Source organism: Oryctolagus cuniculus, chromosome 4, assembly GCF_051225735.1.
Source record: "Oryctolagus cuniculus isolate XC-2025 breed Fujian yellow rabbit chromosome 4, ASM5122573v1, whole genome shotgun sequence".
Classification (NCBI taxonomy): domain Eukaryota; kingdom Metazoa; phylum Chordata; class Mammalia; order Lagomorpha; family Leporidae; genus Oryctolagus; species Oryctolagus cuniculus.
Window position 1 is genome coordinate 140,922,252 of NC_142870.1, and position 21,110 is coordinate 140,943,361.

Sequence of the window (21,110 nt, forward strand, 5' to 3'; positions counted from 1 at the left end):
TTAAAAAAATCAGTGAGCTTGAAGACAGGCTACTTGAATATACACAGTTGGAGGAGAAAAAAGAGGCAGAAGAAATTTCAAAGACATAGTGACAGAGAACTTTCCAACCCAGAGCGAGACACAACTGTCCAGGCAAAGGAAGGTCAAAGGACACCAGGAATATTCACCCTAATCAAGTCTGCCAAGACATATCACAGTCAACAGGTTAAAAATAAAATTCTAAAACTGTAAGAGAAAAGAAGAAAATAACACATAAACAGGACTCAAGATGCCTGAAAGCAGACTTCACAGCGGCAATCTGACTGGTCAGGAGGGGGTGGGATGACACTTTCAGTTCTGAAGGGAAAAAAAATAAACAAAAATGGAAAGAATTTATCACCACCAGACCACATTACAATAAATGCTAAAGGAAATTCTTCAAACTGAAAGGGATGCTAGCAAGTAAGAAGAAAATAGCAGCAGGCAAAAAGCTCACTGGCAAGAGTAACCATACAAATTTAGAATGTTTAAGATTGTTAACATGGTGGACAAACCATTTATATCTTTACTATGAATAACAAAAAAAATCATAATAATTACATTAAAATGCTAAGATACAGGTGATATCAAGAGATTAAATGTAACATCAAAAATTCAAAATGTGGAGAGGAACGAGGTACAAACGCGGAGTTCTTTATTAGGATTTCCTACCTCTTCATTTTTTTTTATCTCTTTCCTACCTTTATAATCAACATTAAGTTTTCATTATTTCAAAAAGTCTATTATAGCCAAATGAAGATTTTTGTAAGCCTTATGGTAACCACAAAGAACCTACAACAGATTTACCAAAAATAATAAGCAAAGAATCAAACAACGCTAGAGAAAAATCGCATATCCACAAAGAAGATTATAAGAAAGGGATTACAATAAAAATACAAAATAAGTATGAAAATGATAGTAATAAGACCTTACCTATCAACTATCTTAACTGTCAATGGACTAAATTCTCCAATTAAAAGACACAGAGTAGGCCAGTGCTGTGGCAGCGGAGGATGGCTCAAGTGTTTGGGCCCCTGCACCCGCATGGGAGACTGGGAGGAAGCACCCGGCTGCTTTTGGATCAGCACAGCGCTGGCCGTAGTGGCCATTACAGGAATGAACCAACGGAAGGAAGACCTTTCTCTCTGTCTCTCTTACTGTCTAACTCTGCCTGTCAAAAAAAAAAAAAAAAAAGACACAGAGTAACCAGCTGAAAGGATGGAGCAAGATATTCAAATGGGACCCCAAAAAAGTAGGAGTAGCCATATTTCTTTAATAAAAAATAAATTTTAAATGTAAAACAGTAAAGAGAGACCAGGACGGTCATTATGATACAGATTTCAATTCAATAATACAAAATAATATACACACACACAATACTGATATATACATATATCACATAGTAATAGATATAAAGGGAGGGGCTGGCGCTGTGGCACAGCGGGTTAATGCCCTGGCCTGAAGTGCCGGCATCCCATATGGGCGCCGGTTTGAGACCCGGCTGCTCCACTTCCTGTCCAGCTATCTGCTGTGACCTGGGAAAGCAGTGGAAGATGGCCCAGGTCCTTGGGACCCTGCACCCACGTGGGAGACCCGGAAGAAACTCCTGGCTCCTGCCTTCAGATCAGCACAGCTTCGGCCGTTGTGGCCAATTGGGGAGTGAACCATGAGATGGAAGACCTTTCTCTCTCTCTGTGTAACTCTTTCAAGTAAAATAAATAAATATTAAAAAAAAAAGATATAAAGGGAGACACAGACTCTAATACAATAGTAGTAGGGGACATTAACAAACCACTTTCAGAAACGGACAAATCATCCAGACAAAAAAATCAACAACAACAAAAAAAGCAAAGTTTTTCCCTGGATCAATTGGACCTAACAGACATCTATAGACTTTTCCCTCCAGCAACTACAGAATACCTATTCTTCTCAACAGCATACTGAACAATTTCCAGCAAAGATCATGTGTCACGTAACAAAACAAGTCTCAATAAATTCAAAAGAACTGAAATATCAAATACCTTTGCTGACCACAATGCAATAAGACTAGAACTAAATAACAAGAAAGACTTTGGAAATCTTGGAAATAACAAGAACGATACATGGAAATTAAATAATTTGCTCCTCAACAATCAACAGAAGAGGGATGAAATCAAGGAGGAAATTAAAAAAACTTCTTGAAGTGAATCAAAATGGAAATGCAACATATCAAAATTTGTGACATACAGCAAAAGCACAGTTAAGAGAAATTTATAGAAATAAGTGGAGACATAAAAAAAAAAAAAGATTTCAAATAAACCATTTAATGATGCACCTTAAGGACTTAGAGAGGGATGGGAAAAAAAACCTTAGCAGGAAGCAAGAAATAAACAAAATTGAAACTAAAATTACAACAAAAGATCAAAAAATGAAAAGCAGGTTTTTGGGAAAAACAAAATAGACAAACCTGTGCCTATAAATGATTAAGCCTAGATACTGTGAAATAAGAAATATTGCCATACTTTTATTTAACTTTAAAAACTGTGTTACCTGGAAGGGGCTACCCCCACTAAATTGGGGCCTAATCCTCTAAATAGGGAACGAGGCCCTTCTTTTTCCAAGATCACCCTGAAAGAGACAAAAATTTATTAGAAAGAAATGCCCTTCAAATGCTGGTACTTTTTAAATTTACTTTGTATGACAAAATCCGAGCTAAATCCCATGTTTGTACTATAATACGTTATGCTTTTGTGATCAGTTCACCTTATTTAGTAAAATCTGCTTTTGTAGGACATACCATAGCATTAAAGATTGATAACCGATTTATTAGTGATACAAAAATACTCGGTTCAAGTTCTTTCCTCAGATTAAACAAAAACATCATAATAGAGGTTTCTACTTACATTTTCCTATGACCATGCTATCATTACCTCTATTCTTCTCAATTTTATGTGCTTTACCAGCAAGTTCAATTCCCAGTTAAAAAGGTAGTTCTTAGGCAGGCACTGTGGTGCAGCCAGTTAGGTCACTGCCTGTGGCACCAGCATCCCTAATGGGGGCTGGTTTGAGTCCCAGCTGCTCCCCTTCCAGTTCAGCTCTCTGCTGATGTACCTGGGAAGGCAGCAGAAGATGGCTCAAGTACTTGGGGCCCTGCCACCCACATGGGAAACCAAGATGGAGTGCCAGGCTCCTGGCTTCAGCCCAGCCCAACCCAGCAGTTGAGGCCATTTGGGGAGCAAACTGAGATGGAAAATCTCTTTCTCTTTGTGTCTCCTACTCTCTACAACTCTGCCTTTCAAATAAATACAATAAATCTTTAAAAAGAGAGACTTATATTGAAACAAATAGCAGATCATTCAACAGCAAATACTGCACACCGACACACATATGCCCAGCAGAGAAAGGTACAAAAGTATGCCTACATCACACAAGGCTTTCTAAGAGTAAGTTGTTCCGTCAATTCTGGAGTTGAGAAGCAGCAGAGACTGAAGAGTAGGTATTTAAATTCAGAGTTAATACACTATATATGCCACGTGGTTCCCAAACATGTATATGTTGAAGAATGATCTCTTTATTAGTGAAACAGACATCCCTTCATTTGATAACTGTTTATAGCCCTTGCTTATATCGTTGCTGAATATATGTCTTGTTAGTTGTTTGTTGAATTCCTTATTTAGTAGAGCATTAAGACTCTGACTATAAGGCTGGCACCGTGGCTCACTAGGCTAATCCTCTGCCTGCGGTGCCGGCAACCTGGATTCTAGTCCCGGTTGGGGCACCGGTTCTTTCCTGGTTGCTCCTCTTCTAGTCCACCACTTTGCTGTGGCCCAGGAAGGCAGTGGAGGATGGCCGAAGTGCTTGGGCCCTGTACCCACATGGGAGACCAGGAGGAAGCACCTGGCTCCTGGCTTTGGATCTGCACAGCGCACCATTTGGGGGGTGAACCAATGGAAGGAAGACCTTTCTCTCTGTCTCTAACTCTGCCTATCAAAAAAAATAATAAATAAATAAAATAAAGACGACTCTGACCATAATGAAACTTGCAACTTAAAAATGTATCTCAAAGTTAAAAAAAAGGGAGGGGATGATCTCTTGAAAGGCAGCTGAGCATAATGGTAAATTAAAGTTTAAGTGGAGGGGCTCGACCAAGTGTGAGGCTCAGTGCTGATAACTAACTTTAGACCACAAAGCAGCTTTCCTTTCATCCTTAGCTCCATCAGCAGTAAAAGAGGAAAAGCAGTACCCCCTTATTGGGTTACCCTGACAATTAAGTCAATTAATACATAAAAAGTGTAAAAGGAACTAACACAGACCCTACAGGGATTATAAAGATTCCTGTGAGGAAAAGGCAAAACTGTCGAAAACCACAATATAAACAGTATCACAGAGGTCAAGGGAATTTTAATTTAACATTTTCATGAAATTAAGATACTTTTCCTATTAGGAATCAGAGAGAAGTTATCTATAATTATGGCAGTTTAATTCAAAATTGTTAACAATTTTATTCTACCTACTCAAGTACTTGGTAACCAAGTGTGAAAAACAAAGATTGGGGAAATCTTCTGGTGGCAAAAGTAAACACACAGGATGAGTTTGTTTGCCAGTACAAAACAAACACTACTGAACGAAGTTCAAACAGATCAAGTCCCAAGTGAGCTGATAAGGCAGACCAAGGCACCCAGTTATACACCCAGGTTTAAACATGTGAAAACTGATTTCAATAGTCTTGAATTTCAAACCCAACTGTAATATAATGCAGCTACATACTGAACAGCATTTAAAAATCAGTTGTTCTGCTTTAAGTCTCAGTTTAGGTTCATAAAAATCAGACTGCCATTAACTGGATGTACTTGTGCAAGTATTTGGAAAATTTAAAAACACGTATAAAAGAGCATTAACACTATCTAATTTCCTAAAAGACTTAAGAATCTAAAATAAAATACTGATAATACCTTTAGAAAATAAATCCATTGGATGAATGTAGAAAAACATTCTAAATAACATGATTAAGAAATAATATTACATTTAATATTGGTTATCTTTCTTTTCCATTAGAGACTTACATTACTAATGAATATAATTCAGAGTAACATCTGCCATTAAGTTTGACAAGAAACTTAAACTGTGGCAGAGGGGCTTGCATTATGGCATAGTGAATTAAGCCACTGTTTGGGATGCTGACATCTCATACTGGAGCTCTCGTTCAAGTCCTGGCTGCTTTGCTTCTGGTTCCAGTTGCCTGCGAAGTACTTGGGCCTCTGCCACCCACATGTCAGACCGGGATGGAATTCCTGGCTCCTGGATTCAGCTTGGCCCAGCCCCAGACATTGCAGCCATACGCGGAGTGAACCAGTGGACAGAATATCCGTCTCGCATTGCCCCCACCCCCATCTGTCTTCCCTCACCGTCACTCTGCCTTTCCATAAATAAATAAAGCTACTATTTTCAAAAATAAAATGTGGCAGAATATAAACAAACATGTGGAACCCACTACAGAAAAAAGCGATCATGGACACTGTGCTCTCACTTTAGGCAATGGAGAGGTCCAGGTGACACTATTCGGTTGACACTGGCTCCGGCCATGGTGTTCAGCTGAACTTCAGAGATGTACAGTGTCACAGATGATGACTGCAGCCTTGTTTTCACAACTTCCAGTGGACATGTCAGAATAGCTCCCACTGTACCACCACATCTACAAAAGACAGAGAACCAAACTTAACCACCAAATCTGCAAATCAGTATACCTGCCCACAGCCACAATTCGAGTGGGTACCTGGCACCTACCAATACACTAGAATTAGAAATAAACAATGGTTAAAGTTTCATTTATGACTGCAAACAAATGCTTTCCGTAGTTAAGAAGAACCAAGCTTAACATCTACCTAGCAAAAATACTTAACTGAAGATTTCAAATGGTAGGCGCTGTTACTAAAATTTACTGGCAACTCATCCAGACTTTAAGTACAGGTTAAAGGCTGATTTAACATTCCTTGCTTATTAGGACTTGTGGCTCTGCTGTCACCTGAACCAACATTTGAGGTATATCCATCTTTCTAACTCCTATCCTTTTAAAACTCACGAAATGATCTTTTAATGGATAATCATACCTATTCCTCTGATTCTCAATACTAGGAAGTATTTCATCTTCCAAAATTAATTACATTAGTTGAGTCTCAGAATTGGTATCTGTGTATATTTACGCATGGTAGGAAAACTTAGCTATAAGATCTATTTTAAATAAAGAGACACATCACCAGAATAACAACAGAAGCTCTTAATAAATTACCTTATTCCAATGGTTAAAAAGGTATATAAGAGGGTCAGTGTTGTGGCGTAGTGGGTAAAGCTGCCATCTGCATTGTTGGCATCCCACATAGGCACCGGTGCAAGTCCTGGCTGCTACTTTTCTGATCCAGCTCTCTGCTATGGCCTGGGAAAGCAGTAGAAGATGGCCCAAGTCCTTGGGCCCCTGCACCCATGCAGGAGACCCGGAAGAAGCTCCTGGCTCCTGGCTCTGGCTTTGCCCAGCCCTGGTTAATGTGACCATATGGGGAGTGAGCTAGCAGATGGAAGACCTTTCTTTCTCACTGTAACTCTACCCCTCAGATAAATAAATAAATAAAATCTTTTTAAAAATAGGTAAGTAAATGATCAGCTGAGTAATTATTATTTTTAAGTACAAGAGTGGGAATATTTCTTCCTAAAGCATTAATTAGTAGCTACCCAGTGAAGCCTTTCTAACTATAGAGGAAAATCACTCAGAGCAATGAGAGCAGTGAAAAAGAAAGGAAGCTGACTGAGAGGCTAATATGGGCCTCCATAATGGGCATTAAAGGAAGAAAAATAAAGCAGCCCTCCACAGGAATATACTAAGCAATTCTAAAATACGCACATGTAAAATATATATAATAAATAACACAAGGAAAGTAGGCATAGTAACATTACTGCCACCAAGTAAAATTTAAAGTAAGAAATAATTACATAAGGTAATTTACTCAAAATGGATCACAGAACAAAATGTATAGTTGTGATAAGAGAAATCTAGAAAACATCTGATAAAAAGTCTTTTTGACTTTGGGTGTGCAGATTTCTTAAATGAACAACAAAAAGCATGAATCATAAAAGAAAAAAACAGGAAACAGACTTCACCAAAATTAAAGACTACTTTGAAAGAAAACTGAAAATCGGCAGGCTAGAATACCTGCAAATCACAGGCCTGAAAAAGTGCTTGTATTCAGAAACACAATAACAACCCAATAACAAACAGCTCAATAAAAGAAATTTGACAGTTCATCAACGGCATGGATGCAAACAAAGATTTTTCAAAATCGTTTCTCATCAGGGAAACACAAAGTAGATTCATAATCAGATGTGTATCCACTAGTGGCTAAAATTAGAAACCCTGACAATAGCCAAGGCTGATGAACAGCAGATAGAAACCTCTCATAGTGCTGGTGAGAATCAGAAATGGCACAGGCATTTTAGAAGATAGTTTGGCAGCTCCTTACAGAGTTAGACATACAACTGCCATACAACCCATGATCTCACTCCTAGGTACTGACTCGAGAAATGAACAGGCTGTGCCCACCATGAATCTGTGCTACTGGTTAGACCATTTTTATCACTGGATGGTTTGAGACATTTTAAAGCTTCTTTATTTTACTTTTATTTATTCATTTAAAAGGCAGAGACAGATGCAGAATGTTGATTTCCCATCTGCTGATTCACTCCCCAAATAGCCACAAAGCCATTTTTTGGGCTACATTTAAGCCAGAAGCCACAAAATCCACTCAGGTCTCCCATATGGGTAGGAGAGAGCCAAGTCCTCATCTGTTGCCTCCTCTCAGGGTATGCATTAGCAGGAAGCTACATGGAAAGAGGAGACAGGACTCCACCTCAGGTGGTGGCTTCATCTGTTACACCCCAATGCCTGCCTCTGGAGACTTTTAAAAAGAAGAATAGAGAGTGAGCCTGGCTACAATGCATACAGCCAGAAGTTCCAAGTAAAGGATTAAGAATTCATATTTGGACAAGTGTAGATGCCCTGCAGGCTGCTATACTTAACACTGCAAACATGAAGGGCTTTTCCGACAGCAGCACGCTTGCAGCTCACTCTCTGAAAGGTAGCTGGATGGATGCTCACAAGACGGAAGATTAAACATCTTTTTTTTTTTTTTTAAAGATTTATTTTCTATTTGAAAGGCAGAGTTAGAGAGAGAGAGTTAGAGAGACAGAGAGAGAATCTTCCATCTGCTGGTTTACTCCCCAAATGGCCACAATGGCTAGGGCTGGGCCAAGCTGAAGTCAAGACTCCATCCAGGTCTCCCACATGGGTGCTAGGGGCCCAAGTACTTGGGTCATCTGCTGCTGCTTTCCCAGGTACATTAGCAGGGAGCTGGATCAGAAGTGGAGCAGCCGGGACTTGAACAGGCACCTCTATGCGATGCTGGGATTGCAGAGGCAGCTTAACTCACTGCACTACAATGCAGGTCTCCAAGCAACTTTCAATATTGATAAATTTCTGCAACCACCTGCCCCTCAACAAGAACCAATCCAGACAGGATTAGAATGAGAGTTGAGGGTCAAATATCTCCAGGAATAAAGACTAATGAACAAATATATCTGAACATACTGAAGTATCATGCTCATACATAAGCTAAAATTTTAAATAAGGAGCAATTAATAACTCCATGAGGAAACAGTGAAGTTATTCAAGAAAGAAAAAGTCAACACAATGCACCACTTGCTCTGCAGTGAACATTGTTACAACCAGGCAAGCATCGATTGATTTAATTTAAAATTAATGATTTAATTTAAAAATTGCATTATTGATTATATATTAGGAGGATAGAAGGGAGGTATTGGGAAGTGGTATAACTAAAAGCTCATTCACCATAACAGAAAGTAGATGTTTAATAAATGAATGGGGGGGGGGGTTTCGCACAGAGTAGAACCTATTTAGAACAGGAAAAAATATTTTTCATAAATAGCTAAGAATTATAGGATATCTTCAGTAGGAAGCTAGGGAATGTTGGTTTTATCTTTTAAAAGCTTTGTTTTTCTTTTTATCATTTTCATAATTTATTTTTAAATTAAAAAAAATTTTTTTACAGGCAGAGTGGACAGGGAGAGAAAGACAAGAGAGAAAGGTCTTCCTTTGCTGTTGGTTCACCCTCCAACGGCCGCTGCGGCTGGCGCACCGTGCTGATCCGAAGGCAGGAGCCAGGTGCTTCTCCTCGTCTCCCGTGGGGTGCAGGGCCCAAGGACTTGGGCCATCCTCCACTGCCTTCCCGGGCCACAGCAGAGAGCTGGCCTGGAAGAGGGGCAACCGGGACAGAATCCGGCGCCCTGACTGGGACTAGAACCTGGTGTGCTGGCGCAGCAAGGCGTAGGATTAGCCTAGTGAGCCGCAGCCCGAGCCTATTTTTAAATTAATTTTTAACCAACATTTTAACAATGTGTATTTTTAAAACAACAAAACCGTACAACACATGGTTGATGTTTCTGGGACCCAATGACCCTTATGAAGGTGTTGAGAAAAAAATGACATGTACAGCATACAAGTGTACTTGATCTGGACCTTCAAAATACAATCCAGAATGGTGATCTCTTTTCGCCACTAGCATTTTGGAAAAGTGGGTCACAAACCAGCCAAATGGGTTCATCATCCACCATGCTGAAGCCACTATGGGATCTTACTGAGGTTATCACAGTTTCCTCCTAAGCAGTACCTCCCAGCTTTTACCCACCCATACCACCCCCATCTAACCTCAATACACTGGTCAGTGTCCTCACTCCTCTGCTCAATATTCCCCAGTGACGTCATCCTACTCCTTACAATAACCTAGGAAACTTTACACAGTCCACTCTCCGGATTCCTCTGACTTCTTACTATCCACTTCATCTCTCACTCTCTTCCAGCCACACTGGCATCTAATTATTAGAGCTGAATGCACCAAACATGCTCCTGCCTCAGGACCTTTGCTCTTGCTAGTCCCTTACCGCCTTATCTTTGCTCAGCTGTCACACCCAACTTTCAATCGACCTTCCTCACATTATTCTGTTGTGCAAATACTGCCACTTAGTACACCCTGCATTTCATTTACCTTATCTGCTGTGTCCCCTTACCCTGGATTTAAGCATCAGGAAGGCAGCAATCTTGGCCCACCTATGACAACGCTTCCGGCACACAGAGCAGGAGTAAGGGAATGAACACCCTAGACTTTAAATGGCAAGAGGCAGTACAAATGGTCCCACTTCGTGGGCAAAGCCACACAAGCTCTGCAAAAGAAAATTACTTGCTCTAAATTAACAGCCAAAGAACAAACTATGTTTCCTGCTTCTCAGTTCAGCTCTCTCTCCTTTCATCAGTGGCTTTCAGATCTCTGACTTCAACAGATGAGAAATACATTTTATATTGAGACTCAGCATACCTAAAAGCACACACAAATATTTCACAGAAATGAGGGTGCTTCATACAGTTTGGAGGGCAAGCACTTATTCTGGAGCTTAAGATCCTAGCTTCCCATATCAGAGCGCCTGGGTTTTGATGCCTGGCTTGGTTTCCTGCCCAGCTTCCTGCTAAAGCAGATTCTGAGAAGAGCAGTGGGATCCACCCACGTGGTAGACCTGAGTTTCCACGTCCTGGTCCTGACCTTTGCCAATGTGGGCACTGAGAGAGTGAACCAGCAGATGAGTGCGCTCTCTGTTTTTATAGGTGTCTTTGCCTCTCAAATAATCTTTTAAGTTTTATGGAAAATGGAATTGAAAGATAAATTTATTTTGGTGTAGAAAATTTTGAAATTAATGCATACAAATATTTACCCTTGTGGGGCTGGCGCTGTGAAATAGTGGGTAAAGCTGCCACCTGCAGTGCCGGCATCCCATATGGGCGCCGGTTTGAGTCCCAGTTGTTCCACTTCCCATCCAGCTCTCTGCTATGGCCTGGGAAAGCAGTGGAAGATGGCCCAAGTCCTTGGGCCCCTGCACCTGTGCGGGAGGCCCAGAAGAAGCTCCTGGCTTTGGATTGGTGCAGTTCCAGTTGTTGCGGCCAGTTGGGGAGTTAACCATCAGATGGAAGACCTCTCTATCTCTCTCTCTCCCTCTCTCTGCCTCTCCATTGCTCTGTGTAACTCTTTCAAATAAATAAATAAATAAATCTTTAAAAAAAATGTATCCTTGTTGAAAAACTGGGCCACAAATAAACCAAATCGGTTTCATAATCCTCTACTGGGATGCTATGGAATCTGAAACACTTGTTGTACAATTTAGGTGCAACCTGATGAGGAAGGGTATGAGGTTAGACGCAGTGACCAGGGTGGGTGGGGAAAGCAATCTGTCCTTCTACATTGTCACTATTACATACTGGATGTCACTTAGGGTTAAAAATGTATTGTTAAGTGCTTGTCAGATTAGTGCACAAGATTACAAGAAGGAGCAGGGCCGCCACTGCAGGCCTCAAAATGTTCTCCCACACAAGTTTTAGCAGCAAAGGAACGAGATGCTGGGGATGGGAGATGGAGTGGGGAAAGAAAAAGGGTTCACTGAGTAAACATGGAAAGCAAGCAGATCAATTTCAGCCATGATGCAAAGGGTTAGGACAAGGCTCAGGTGCCCAGACATAAAGCCGCTCAGTTGGACCGCCCCAAACTGCAGAACCATGAGATCTAGTTGCTGGGCTTTAAAGATCTTTCCCACTCAGAGTTGCAAGAAAACTGAAGGCACTCTGGAATTCTGCCAAGGAAAGGGAAGGCATAGAAAGGATCTGGGATCCCAAGACATTGTAAGACATGGCCTCGATCTTAACCCACTGAGCACGTGCAGTCCAGAACTCAATGGGTAATTTATAAATGGACAAAATATTTTTTGACTAGGTCCAAAATATCACGTGAGTGTGTATATCTAAAAAGGTACTTTACAATTCATTTTTGCTAGCTTTAAGCAGACCTACTATCAGACAACAAGTGGTTAACTTTCTAAAACAAGAAGATTAAGTTGAAATATTTGGTCAGTTTTCTGCTAGCAGGGAGATTCCACTGCAGTTTACAAACTTGGACATGAGCCAAGTTAAGAAATACCACTGAAGAGGCTTCACGGCATTAGCCAAACTCAAGGAGGCTTCTGATCTTAAAATATGCAGCCTGGTTCTGAAACTGTATAAAACCGTTAAGAAGTTCTGCCAAAAAATTCTCTAAGTATTTTTTCTGAAACTTCAGTGTTTGGGCAAGAAACGATATCAATGTTGAAAATGGCAAGTGGCATTTTCTACATACTTGATAGACTTAACATGAAATGAAATGGATATAAAAAAGTTTAAGAGAATAAAAGGGTGGGGCTGGCGCTGGGGTGAAGTAGGTAAAGCTGCTGCTTGCAGTACTGGCATCCCATATGGTTGCAGGTTCGAGTCTCGGCTGCTGCAATTCTGGTTCAGCTCCCTGCTAATGTACCCAAGAAAGCAGCAGAAGATGGCCCAACTGCTTGAGTCCCTGCCACCCATGTGGGAGACCCAGAAGAAGCTCCTGGCTTCAGCCAGGCCCAGCCCTGGCCATTGCAGCTATCTGAGAAGTGAACCAGCAGATGGAAGATTTCTCTTTCACACTCTGCCTGTCCCTCTCTGCAACTCTGCCTTTCAAGTAAATAAGTAAATCTTAAAAGAGAGAGAGAGAGAGAGAGAGAGAGAATAAAAGGGTATTTTTAAAGATACATGTAGCATTTCTGATTGCAGGAAAATATTAACAAGCTATTCTCATGTTGAATGCTAAAGCAAAATCAAAACTAGTAATACTGAAAACCAGATAATTTTAGCCAACAGCTTAAACATGGAAACACAGAATGAAATTGTCTTATACAGCACAACGTGCATTTGTACAGTCTTCATTTGAAGGAAAAACAGTAAGATATCAGACTGAAGACTAAAAAATTTACTATAGAAACAAATGAATGCTTGGTCTCCAATTTCTCTCCCACACCTATGATGAGACTCTTCCTCTCTTGACTGGGAAACTGCTTATCAGTCACACAAGATCCCCCCAACTGCTAAATCAGTGGTTAACAGCTTTCAGCGATCTTCTTAAGCGACAGTAACATTAGACAGCTGGTCACTCTTTCCTAGCACAAAACATTTGTTTCACATGGATTTCAGGATGCTACATTTTCTAAGTCTGGTTCCTCCTCTTCTAATCTCTTTTACTGGAGTCTCCAGACATTAGTCCTTGGTCCTCTCTTCTATATTTTCATTCCTTAGTAATATGTAGGGGCAGACAGCACCATCTGTGGTCCAATGACTACTACATGTTTATCTCCAGCCCAGCTCTCTTTCCTCGACTTTAGACCACCATATCCAACCACTGACACAACTGCCTCTTGATCTCTTCTCAAACTCATCATGGGAGCAGGCATTCGCCCCTGTGGCTAAGGTGCTTCTTGGGATGCCTTCATCCATTGGGAGTGCCTGGGTTCACTTCCTGGCTCCGTTTCCAATTCCAGCTTCCTGCTAATGCACACCCCAGGAGGCAGCAGATGATGGCTCTAGTACTAGAGTCCCTACCACCCACATGTGAGACCCAGACCCAGTTGCTGGCTCCTGGTTTTGGCCTGGCTCCAGACTGAATGTTGCAGGCATTTGGGGGGAGTGAACCAGCAGCTGGAAGATCTCTCTTTCTGCCTTTCAAATAAGATACAAATAAAAAATTTTTTAAATAGAGTAGTTGCTAAAAGCAAAATAAATTTAGCAGTTCTAAAACGGAACTTCTGCTCTCCTTCCCTCCAGAACTGTTCCACATGCAACTGGGTCCACTTCAGCTGACAGCAATTCCATCCTTCCAGGCACCCAAAGTAAAAGCCCTGGAATTATTCAAGACTTTTTCTCTACCTTCAAAATCCAACCACTTCTCAACATCCACTACTCTCTCCAATTTAGTTGGAACTCTCATTCTCTCTCATCTGCATTACTGACCTCGACTTCTGCCCTTGTGCTGGTATAGTCTACTCTAGCATAGCAGCCAAAGGTACCCCCTAAAAGTCCTGCAGTGACTCTCCCTGTTTTCACAGAAATGGCTAAGGTCCTCCCTACCCCCCACCACTAAGATTTATTTATGTATTTGGCAGACAGAGTGAGAGATGGGGGCTGGAGATGGAAGAAAGGAAAGCAGAAAGATCTTTTCAACTGCTGGTTCACTTCCTGGCCATTGGTTTTCCCAGGTGCTGGAGCCAGTGGCTTAGTGGATAAAGCCACTCCCTGTGATGCCTGCATCCATATGAGTGGTGGTTCAAGTCCCTGCTACTCCACTTCAGATGCAGCCCTCTGCTAATGTACCAGGGAAAGCAGTGGAGGGCCCAAGTGCTTGGGGCCCTGTACCCACATGGGAGACCCAGAAAGAACCTCCATGTTCTTGGCTTTGGATTGACCTAGTTTTGGCCCTTGTGGCCATTTGGGGAGTGAACCAGAAGATGGAAGATCTCTCTCTGTAACTCTGCCTACAAAGAAATAAATCTTAACCAAAAAAAAAAAAAAAAAAGCTTTCCCAGGCGAATTAGCAGGGAGCTGGATAGGAAGTGGAGCAGCTGGGATTCTAACCATCGCTCCCACATGGGATACTTGCATGGCAAACAGCAGCTTAACCTGCTGCACCACAATGCTGGCCCAGTCCTTTAATGGTCTAAAAAGGCTCTGATGCTCTGGCTACACCTAACTCATCACTGTGCTCCTATCCTACGGTCTTTTCACTGCCTATTCCCTTGGCGTAGTTCATGCCTGTACTACTTCTATTTCTGTCACTTTAGCAAACACTTGAGAGGAGCTACAGGATTTCAGTTCGTGGTTTTTGGAGGTTCGATTCAGTGGCCCCCACTCACCTGGGGGTCTTAAGTGTGGTGGGTGGCAGGACTTGTGCAGAAGGATCACAATGCACGCTTGTCCTCCATGCCCGGGGGACCCCTTTACAAAAAAAGCGACAATTTGACCGTGGTGGTCCCATTACCAGAAACTTAATCCACCCTCCCAAAAGTTTCACCTCAGACATCACAATTTGATTAAGTCTCCACCCTTAATCCATCATGCATTAATCCATTAACACAAAACTCTGGGGACCAAGCTTCCAATACACAGGTCTTTAGGGGACATCCAAACTAGTATCCAAACTCAGCATCTCCCTTCTAGGTCTTGGCTCAAATGTCATCTTCTTGGTTAAGACTCATCACCATGTTCCTGTTTGGAACCAGGGTGTACTCCCTTTCATGCTGTTCCATGTTTTTGTCCCATAGCACTTAGCATTTTCTTATCAACGATATAGTTCACCTGACAACTCCCTTTTTTGGATAATTATGGATAATCTTGGATACTGCATTAAAACTGAACAAGTGGTAGGTTCTTAAACTTGGTTGCCATGTGGAATCTCAACAATATCAATAAAGTTTTCAGAGTATTACATTAAAATCCACCAGTCTCTCTTACACTCTCAATCCTTTATTGGTGCATAACCCCTCCATAATGTCATGCATTAGTCACCTGAAAAATACTGCATCAGTGGTCACATAGATATTCTGAACGTCAATACACTGCATCATACAATATCAACAAATGTATACTCTTTTACTATCACCACTCTTCTCATCAGAAACATCCTTGGGTACAGGAAGCTGTCACCCTGGAGGTGAGTATTATTCTTTGCAATAAATGCTATCAGTGGTTCTCCTTAAAGCAATAAGCTCACTTTTTTTTTTTTTCTGAGAAAATGTCTAAAAATATTCAAGTCTAAAAGGTCAATGTGTCAATAGTTCTTTAAAGTAAAATGGTTTCCTATGAAAGAGGGGCTAAGCTTCAGTTTGGTATGGAAACAACTGAAGACCTATACTTTGAGGTGCAGAAGTACTTTATGACTATTTTTCATGTTGTCCAGAGTATTACGTAAAATCTACCAGTATCTTAATCTTGGACTTCCCACACTCCAGACCTGTGAGAAATAAGTGTTTATTATTTATTAAGTCACTCAGTTTATGGAATTTTGTTACAACAGCCCAAACAGACTAAGACAGAGAGAAAGAGGAGGTAGTAAAAACTAAGAAAATGGGACTAATAAAAAAATGCACAAAGTGGAAATAAAACACAATAATTATACTTCTAGGTATACTATTTCTGTTATGAACTTGCAAAGAAGTGAAACAATTTAACCAATATCATTATAGTAAAACTGTTTCTTCTTACTGAATTAAAAACAAATATCTAATAAATCCACATGCAAATGAATTCCAAGATACCACAAGTTTCTTAGATAATCTGTGATATAATTTACTACATAAAGTTCTCTATCATAGCTACACAGAAAAAATGCATTCACTTAAAATCTGAATGTTTATTGCTCCCATTTGAGATAATCTCACTCTCAAAAAAAAAAAGTGAACTGCTGGTTGGTAGACATATACAGCTAATTTAATAACTAGATGATGTATAATTCTAACAAAGTACTTAAAATATATTTCATACTGCTTACATCACTTTAAAATGGGCAATCACTGTTACCAGAGGCACAGCTAAAATTAAGTCTTATTTACATCTTTTTGCAGGCTGCCATGATAGGCCTTCAGAACTCAAGTGAGGGCCGACATTGTGGCATAGCGGATAAAGCCACCGCCTACACTGCCCGCATCCTATAAGAATGCCAGTTCTAGTCCCAGCTGCTCTGCTTCCGATCCAGTTCTCTGCTATGGCCTGGGAAAGCAGAAGAAGATGGGACTTGGGCCCCTGCACCTGCGTGAGAGACCCAGAAGTTCCTGGTTCCCGGCTTCGGATGGGCACAGCTCCGGCCATTGCAGCCATTTGGGGAGTGAACCGGCAGATGGAAAATCTCTTTCTTTCTGCCTCTCCTTCACTCTCTGTGTAACTGTTTCAAATAAATAAATCAACCTTAAAAAAAAAAAAAAAAAAAAAAAAAAAAACTCAAGTGACCTAACCAATGAACTTACAACTATTAACTGCCAAAAGCACAATGGGACCAAAAGGTGTCTTAAAGAAGGCACAAGTCACGTGTGTGAGTTTGTCACCCAGACCCAAGGACTGCTGCTGATCTGTTTCACATGGTCCTGCTAAACATATACTTAAATAGATACAATTTTAGTCATCAAGAAAACCCAAAAGGTCCATGTTCAGAAAATTCTTGCCTAAAACGAATGCCACTGTGAACCGTTACTCTTAGTTCTTTCAAAGCAAGGAGTACTCTGAGCTTAATTCAAAGGATGCCTGTAAGTCAAATAGCCCAGGCCCAACAGTCCACAGAGACCACTGCTTCCCCCATGAGGTTATTATTAAAGTAAAAAATGTTATCTTCCAGTTCACATAATCCTGTCAAGATAACTATTTAATGAAGAACATTCTAAGAATGACTGCCTAAAGAAGCAACTTTGATGTGTAAAGAATCAGACAGCTTCAATCAACAAGAACAATGTTACCAACACAACAGACTTTGTGCCTTCCACAATGCTTAGCACAGACTTCCAGACTATTTAAAAAAAAAATTTATTTATCTACTTGAAAGTCAGAGTTGCAAAGAGAGAGATGGCTTCCATCTTCCAAAAGGCCTCAACGGCTGCAGCTGGACCCATCTGAAGTCAGGAGCCAGGGGCTTCTTCTGGGTCTCTCAAGGACTTGGGCCATCTTCTACTGCTTTCTCAGGCCATAGCAGAGAGCTGGATCAGAAGTGGAGCAGCCAGGTCTCGAACCAGTGCCAATATGGGATGATGGCACTGCTGGCGGCAGCTTTACCTACTATGCCAAAGTGCCAGCCCCAACTTCCGGAATATTCTAAAGAATTGAATTTTTATGAGGGCTGGCAGGATCTTTCAAAATTACTTATCCTGGACCTGGGAAAAGCAATGGAAGACAGCCGAAGTGCTTAGGTCCCTGCTACCCACATGGAAGGCCAGGATGAAGCTCTAGGCTTCCGGCTTCAGCCTGGCTCAGCCTTGTCTGTTGTGGCCACTGGGATAGTGAACCAGCAGATGAAAGACCTCTCTCTCTCTGTAAATCTGACTTTCAAATAAATCTTTTTTTTTTTTTTTCTTTTTCAAAGGGGTGGGTGGTTCTGTGGCATAGCAGGTAAAGCCACCACTTGAGGCACTGACATCCCAAATGGGCTCTGGTTCAAGACCCAGCTGCTCCACTTTAATCCAGCTCTCTGCTGTGGCCTGGGAAAGCAGAAGATGGCCAATGTCCTTGGGCCCTTGCACCTGAGTGGGAAGACCAGGAGGAGGCTCCTGGATTCCGATTGGCACAACTCTCGCTGTGGCGGCTAGGGAATGAACCAGCAGAGGGAAGACCCCTCTTGCTGGCTCCTGCTCTCACTGTCTCTAACTCTGCCTTTCAAATAAAGAAATAAATAAATATTTTTAAAAAAGATTACTTATTCTTCATTTTACACGCACAAAAAAACTGACCTTGAGTCATAAAATTTTTACATGTCAGTATTTTTCCATATTTCGAAGAGACTAACACAGCTGACCTTTACCATCCTTCCTAGTTCTAAAGTTTCTCTCTAAAAAAAAAAAAAAGAGGTTTATTTTATTATAATCACTTGTGCAACCACTTATAGACCCAAAATCCAGATGCAAAGGAAAGAAATGTACAAGGCCGAGCACCTGTCTTAGATCGGATCCTACACAGCAGTACCTCACTTAAGGCGCCACAGAGCCCGCATGCATGCTATACTTATTTTGGGGAGGGAGTTAAAGGGAACTTCTAATTTCTGTTAATGCTACAAAAACCTATCATTGCTTTTCTTACAAAAAAAAAAAAAAAAAAAAACAGAAAAGTCATAATCCAGACTTGAAAATTACTGCTATCCATCTAACATGTATCTCCAACATAAGTGTGCTGCCCCATTTTAAGCAAAACTTGCTACATGAATCCTGAATGCTGGGTAACAGAACTATCAAGAGCTAGAATAAACGTCTGAGAGATCATACAGCACGATCCCTTCATGATACAGATGAAGCAACGAGAAGAAAAGGCTTTGTCCATCCTCAGATTAAAACAGTGGGCAGAACTAGACCTGTGGCCTCTTAACCAGCAGTTACCTAAGATGTAATTATTGCGGGAATCCAGTTATTTGCATGACAAATCACCTCTACTTTTCAAGAACATCTACATAGCTTCTGTATTTAAAAAACAATTATTGGCAGTAAGCCTTCCAGAAATATTGAAAGCAAACTTTGCCTAAACTGGATCTCACGGATTAATGGAATTTATTCTAAAACTATGGCTGGCCCCTAACTGATTTACAATGTTTTTCAATCAGTGTGTTCCCACCAGATAAGGAAAGTATTGGCACCACGATAAATGCAAAGCAAGACACCGTGAACAGAACTGCATATGGATTTCTTCAATATCGTTAATACTGTTTATCTAAGAACAAACTAGGGTTTAAGGAGACGCTACTCTATGGTTCAAAAAAGGTGTCTCAGCATTGATTCCCCTTCGTCGTTTTTGATAAGACAACTTTTTAAATCCTATAAATAACTCATAAAATTGCTACGATCTTCCAAATTTGGAGGAAAAAAAAAATCTAAAGGTAAGATTACATTGGCTCAGCAAAATAGTACTGTAGTACTCGGGCTGGCATTCGGCGAGCGGGGGTTTCAGTTCCAGTCTGGTCCACACACAGGAACGATCTTCAAAGCATCTGACCTCTCCCCACCCCCACTTTCTCCTCTGAGTTGCAGAAAAGCAGGCGGTGTGCAAGGCAGCGCTGGTTTTCACGAAAAGATCTGACTTTCCTAAGGCACTCCCGCTTTGCACCGCCTCTCGCAACCAGGAGGGAAATCTTCCAAGAGCTGCAAACAACCCACCGAAGCCCCCTGGGCACCCGCCCCGGCAGAGCCCGGCCCGGAAACCGGCAGCCCGAGGTCCGAGGTGGGGCGTGAGCGACGTGAGGCCCCGGCCTGCGCGGCAGCGAGAAGGCGGAGGCGCCGGCGCCCATTTTGTCCTCGGCCTCCGCACTTCCCGCCGGCACGCCGGGGGCCCTGCAACCTAGCCTAGGCCTGCAGCCAGGCTCGGCTCCTCGCCGCGGCCCCGCATCCCGGACACCCGCTAGGCCGCGCCGCGGGGCCTGCTCCCGTCTGCGGATCCGCAGCCCCCGGCTCCGTCGGCCCCACCGGGCGGGCTTCACCCCCTCACCCCGGAGCCCCTCTCGGGCTGCAGCCTCCTCACGGTGCCCCCCAGCCTCTGGCCGCGGCCCTCAGCCCCAGCCCGCGCGCGCCGCGGGGACGTACCCCCCAGCAAACAGATGCACCAGCGTGTCCCTCTGGCTCATTCTCTCTCCCGCATGTCCTCTCGGCGCCGAGGCGGGACGCGGATCCGGCCGCCCGCTACGGCCGACGGCTTCGGTCCCGGATGGGAGACGCAGGGCGCCCCGGGGGCGGTGAGAAGAGCCGCCGGCGCAACCCTCCCCGCGGCGCTCCCGCCGCGCCGCCGCCCGCCCTGGCTCAGCGATCTCCCGGCAGCCGGAGCCCGAGAGCGGGAGGCGGAGGCGAGGGCGGGAGGGGAGGGGGCGAGAAGAGTCCGCTGCCCGCCCCCCTCCCCGACATAAACAGAGCTCCCGATTGGTCCGAGCCTCGTGACGCCACGCGGCCCGCACGCCTCTTTCACGTGATCGCTGAGGGCTTTCTGAATGAAAGGGGCGGCCGGGCGGGGCCGGAGCGCGTGCCCCGAGGGAGGGCGTGCCCCGAGGGTAGTAGGTTGCCTGGGCCTCGCTCTGGATTTGCGGACCCGCCGGTCAGGCTGCCCCCCAAGCTCCAACCGCGGACTCGTGGGAAGCCGCCGAGAGTCCGGCTCCAGAACATGGTGATTAAGTGTGACCTTTTTTTGTTAGTTGGTAAAGTGCAGAAACGTCTAGAAGACAGAGCAGCTACCCGTATACTCAACGCGCAGGTGCACCAATTTTGATGCCGTATTTGAGGCTTCTCCCCTTGCACCTGCGAGGCCCAGTTTCCGACACGGGTGAGGAGGACGCGCAGCCACAGTTACTCCAGCGCACGACGGCAGCGCCTCCCGCCCAGGTGCCACGGTGGAAGCGGACTCTGCCCGCGCGGCACGCTCGGCTCGGCGAGTTCCCGTGGGGACTCGA

The 21,110-nt window shown here is 43.0% G+C and overlaps 1 protein-coding gene across 3 annotated transcripts in view; it reads right to left on the minus strand.

Annotated features, from left to right (window-relative positions):
• The window catches only part of SLC25A36 (solute carrier family 25 member 36), a 39,880-nt gene extending 19,333 nt beyond the window's left edge, over window positions 1-20,547 (minus strand). Inside the window, exons 1-3 of one of the 3 annotated variants that reach the window (XM_008266251.5) lie at window positions 20,257-20,547; window positions 5,525-5,689; window positions 2,548-2,625 (exon numbers count right to left, since the gene is read on the minus strand). In XM_008266251.5, coding sequence (XP_008264473.1) covers window positions 2,548-2,625; window positions 5,525-5,689; window positions 20,257-20,297 — 284 coding nt within the window. In that variant the 5' untranslated portion in view covers window positions 20,298-20,547. Of the gene's footprint in view, window positions 1-2,547; window positions 2,626-5,524; window positions 5,690-20,256 lie in introns of those variants that run through there. The other 2 variants (XM_089331140.1, XM_089331141.1) reach the window with 2 other exon arrangements.
• Between the last annotated feature and the right edge of the window lie 563 nt (window positions 20,548-21,110).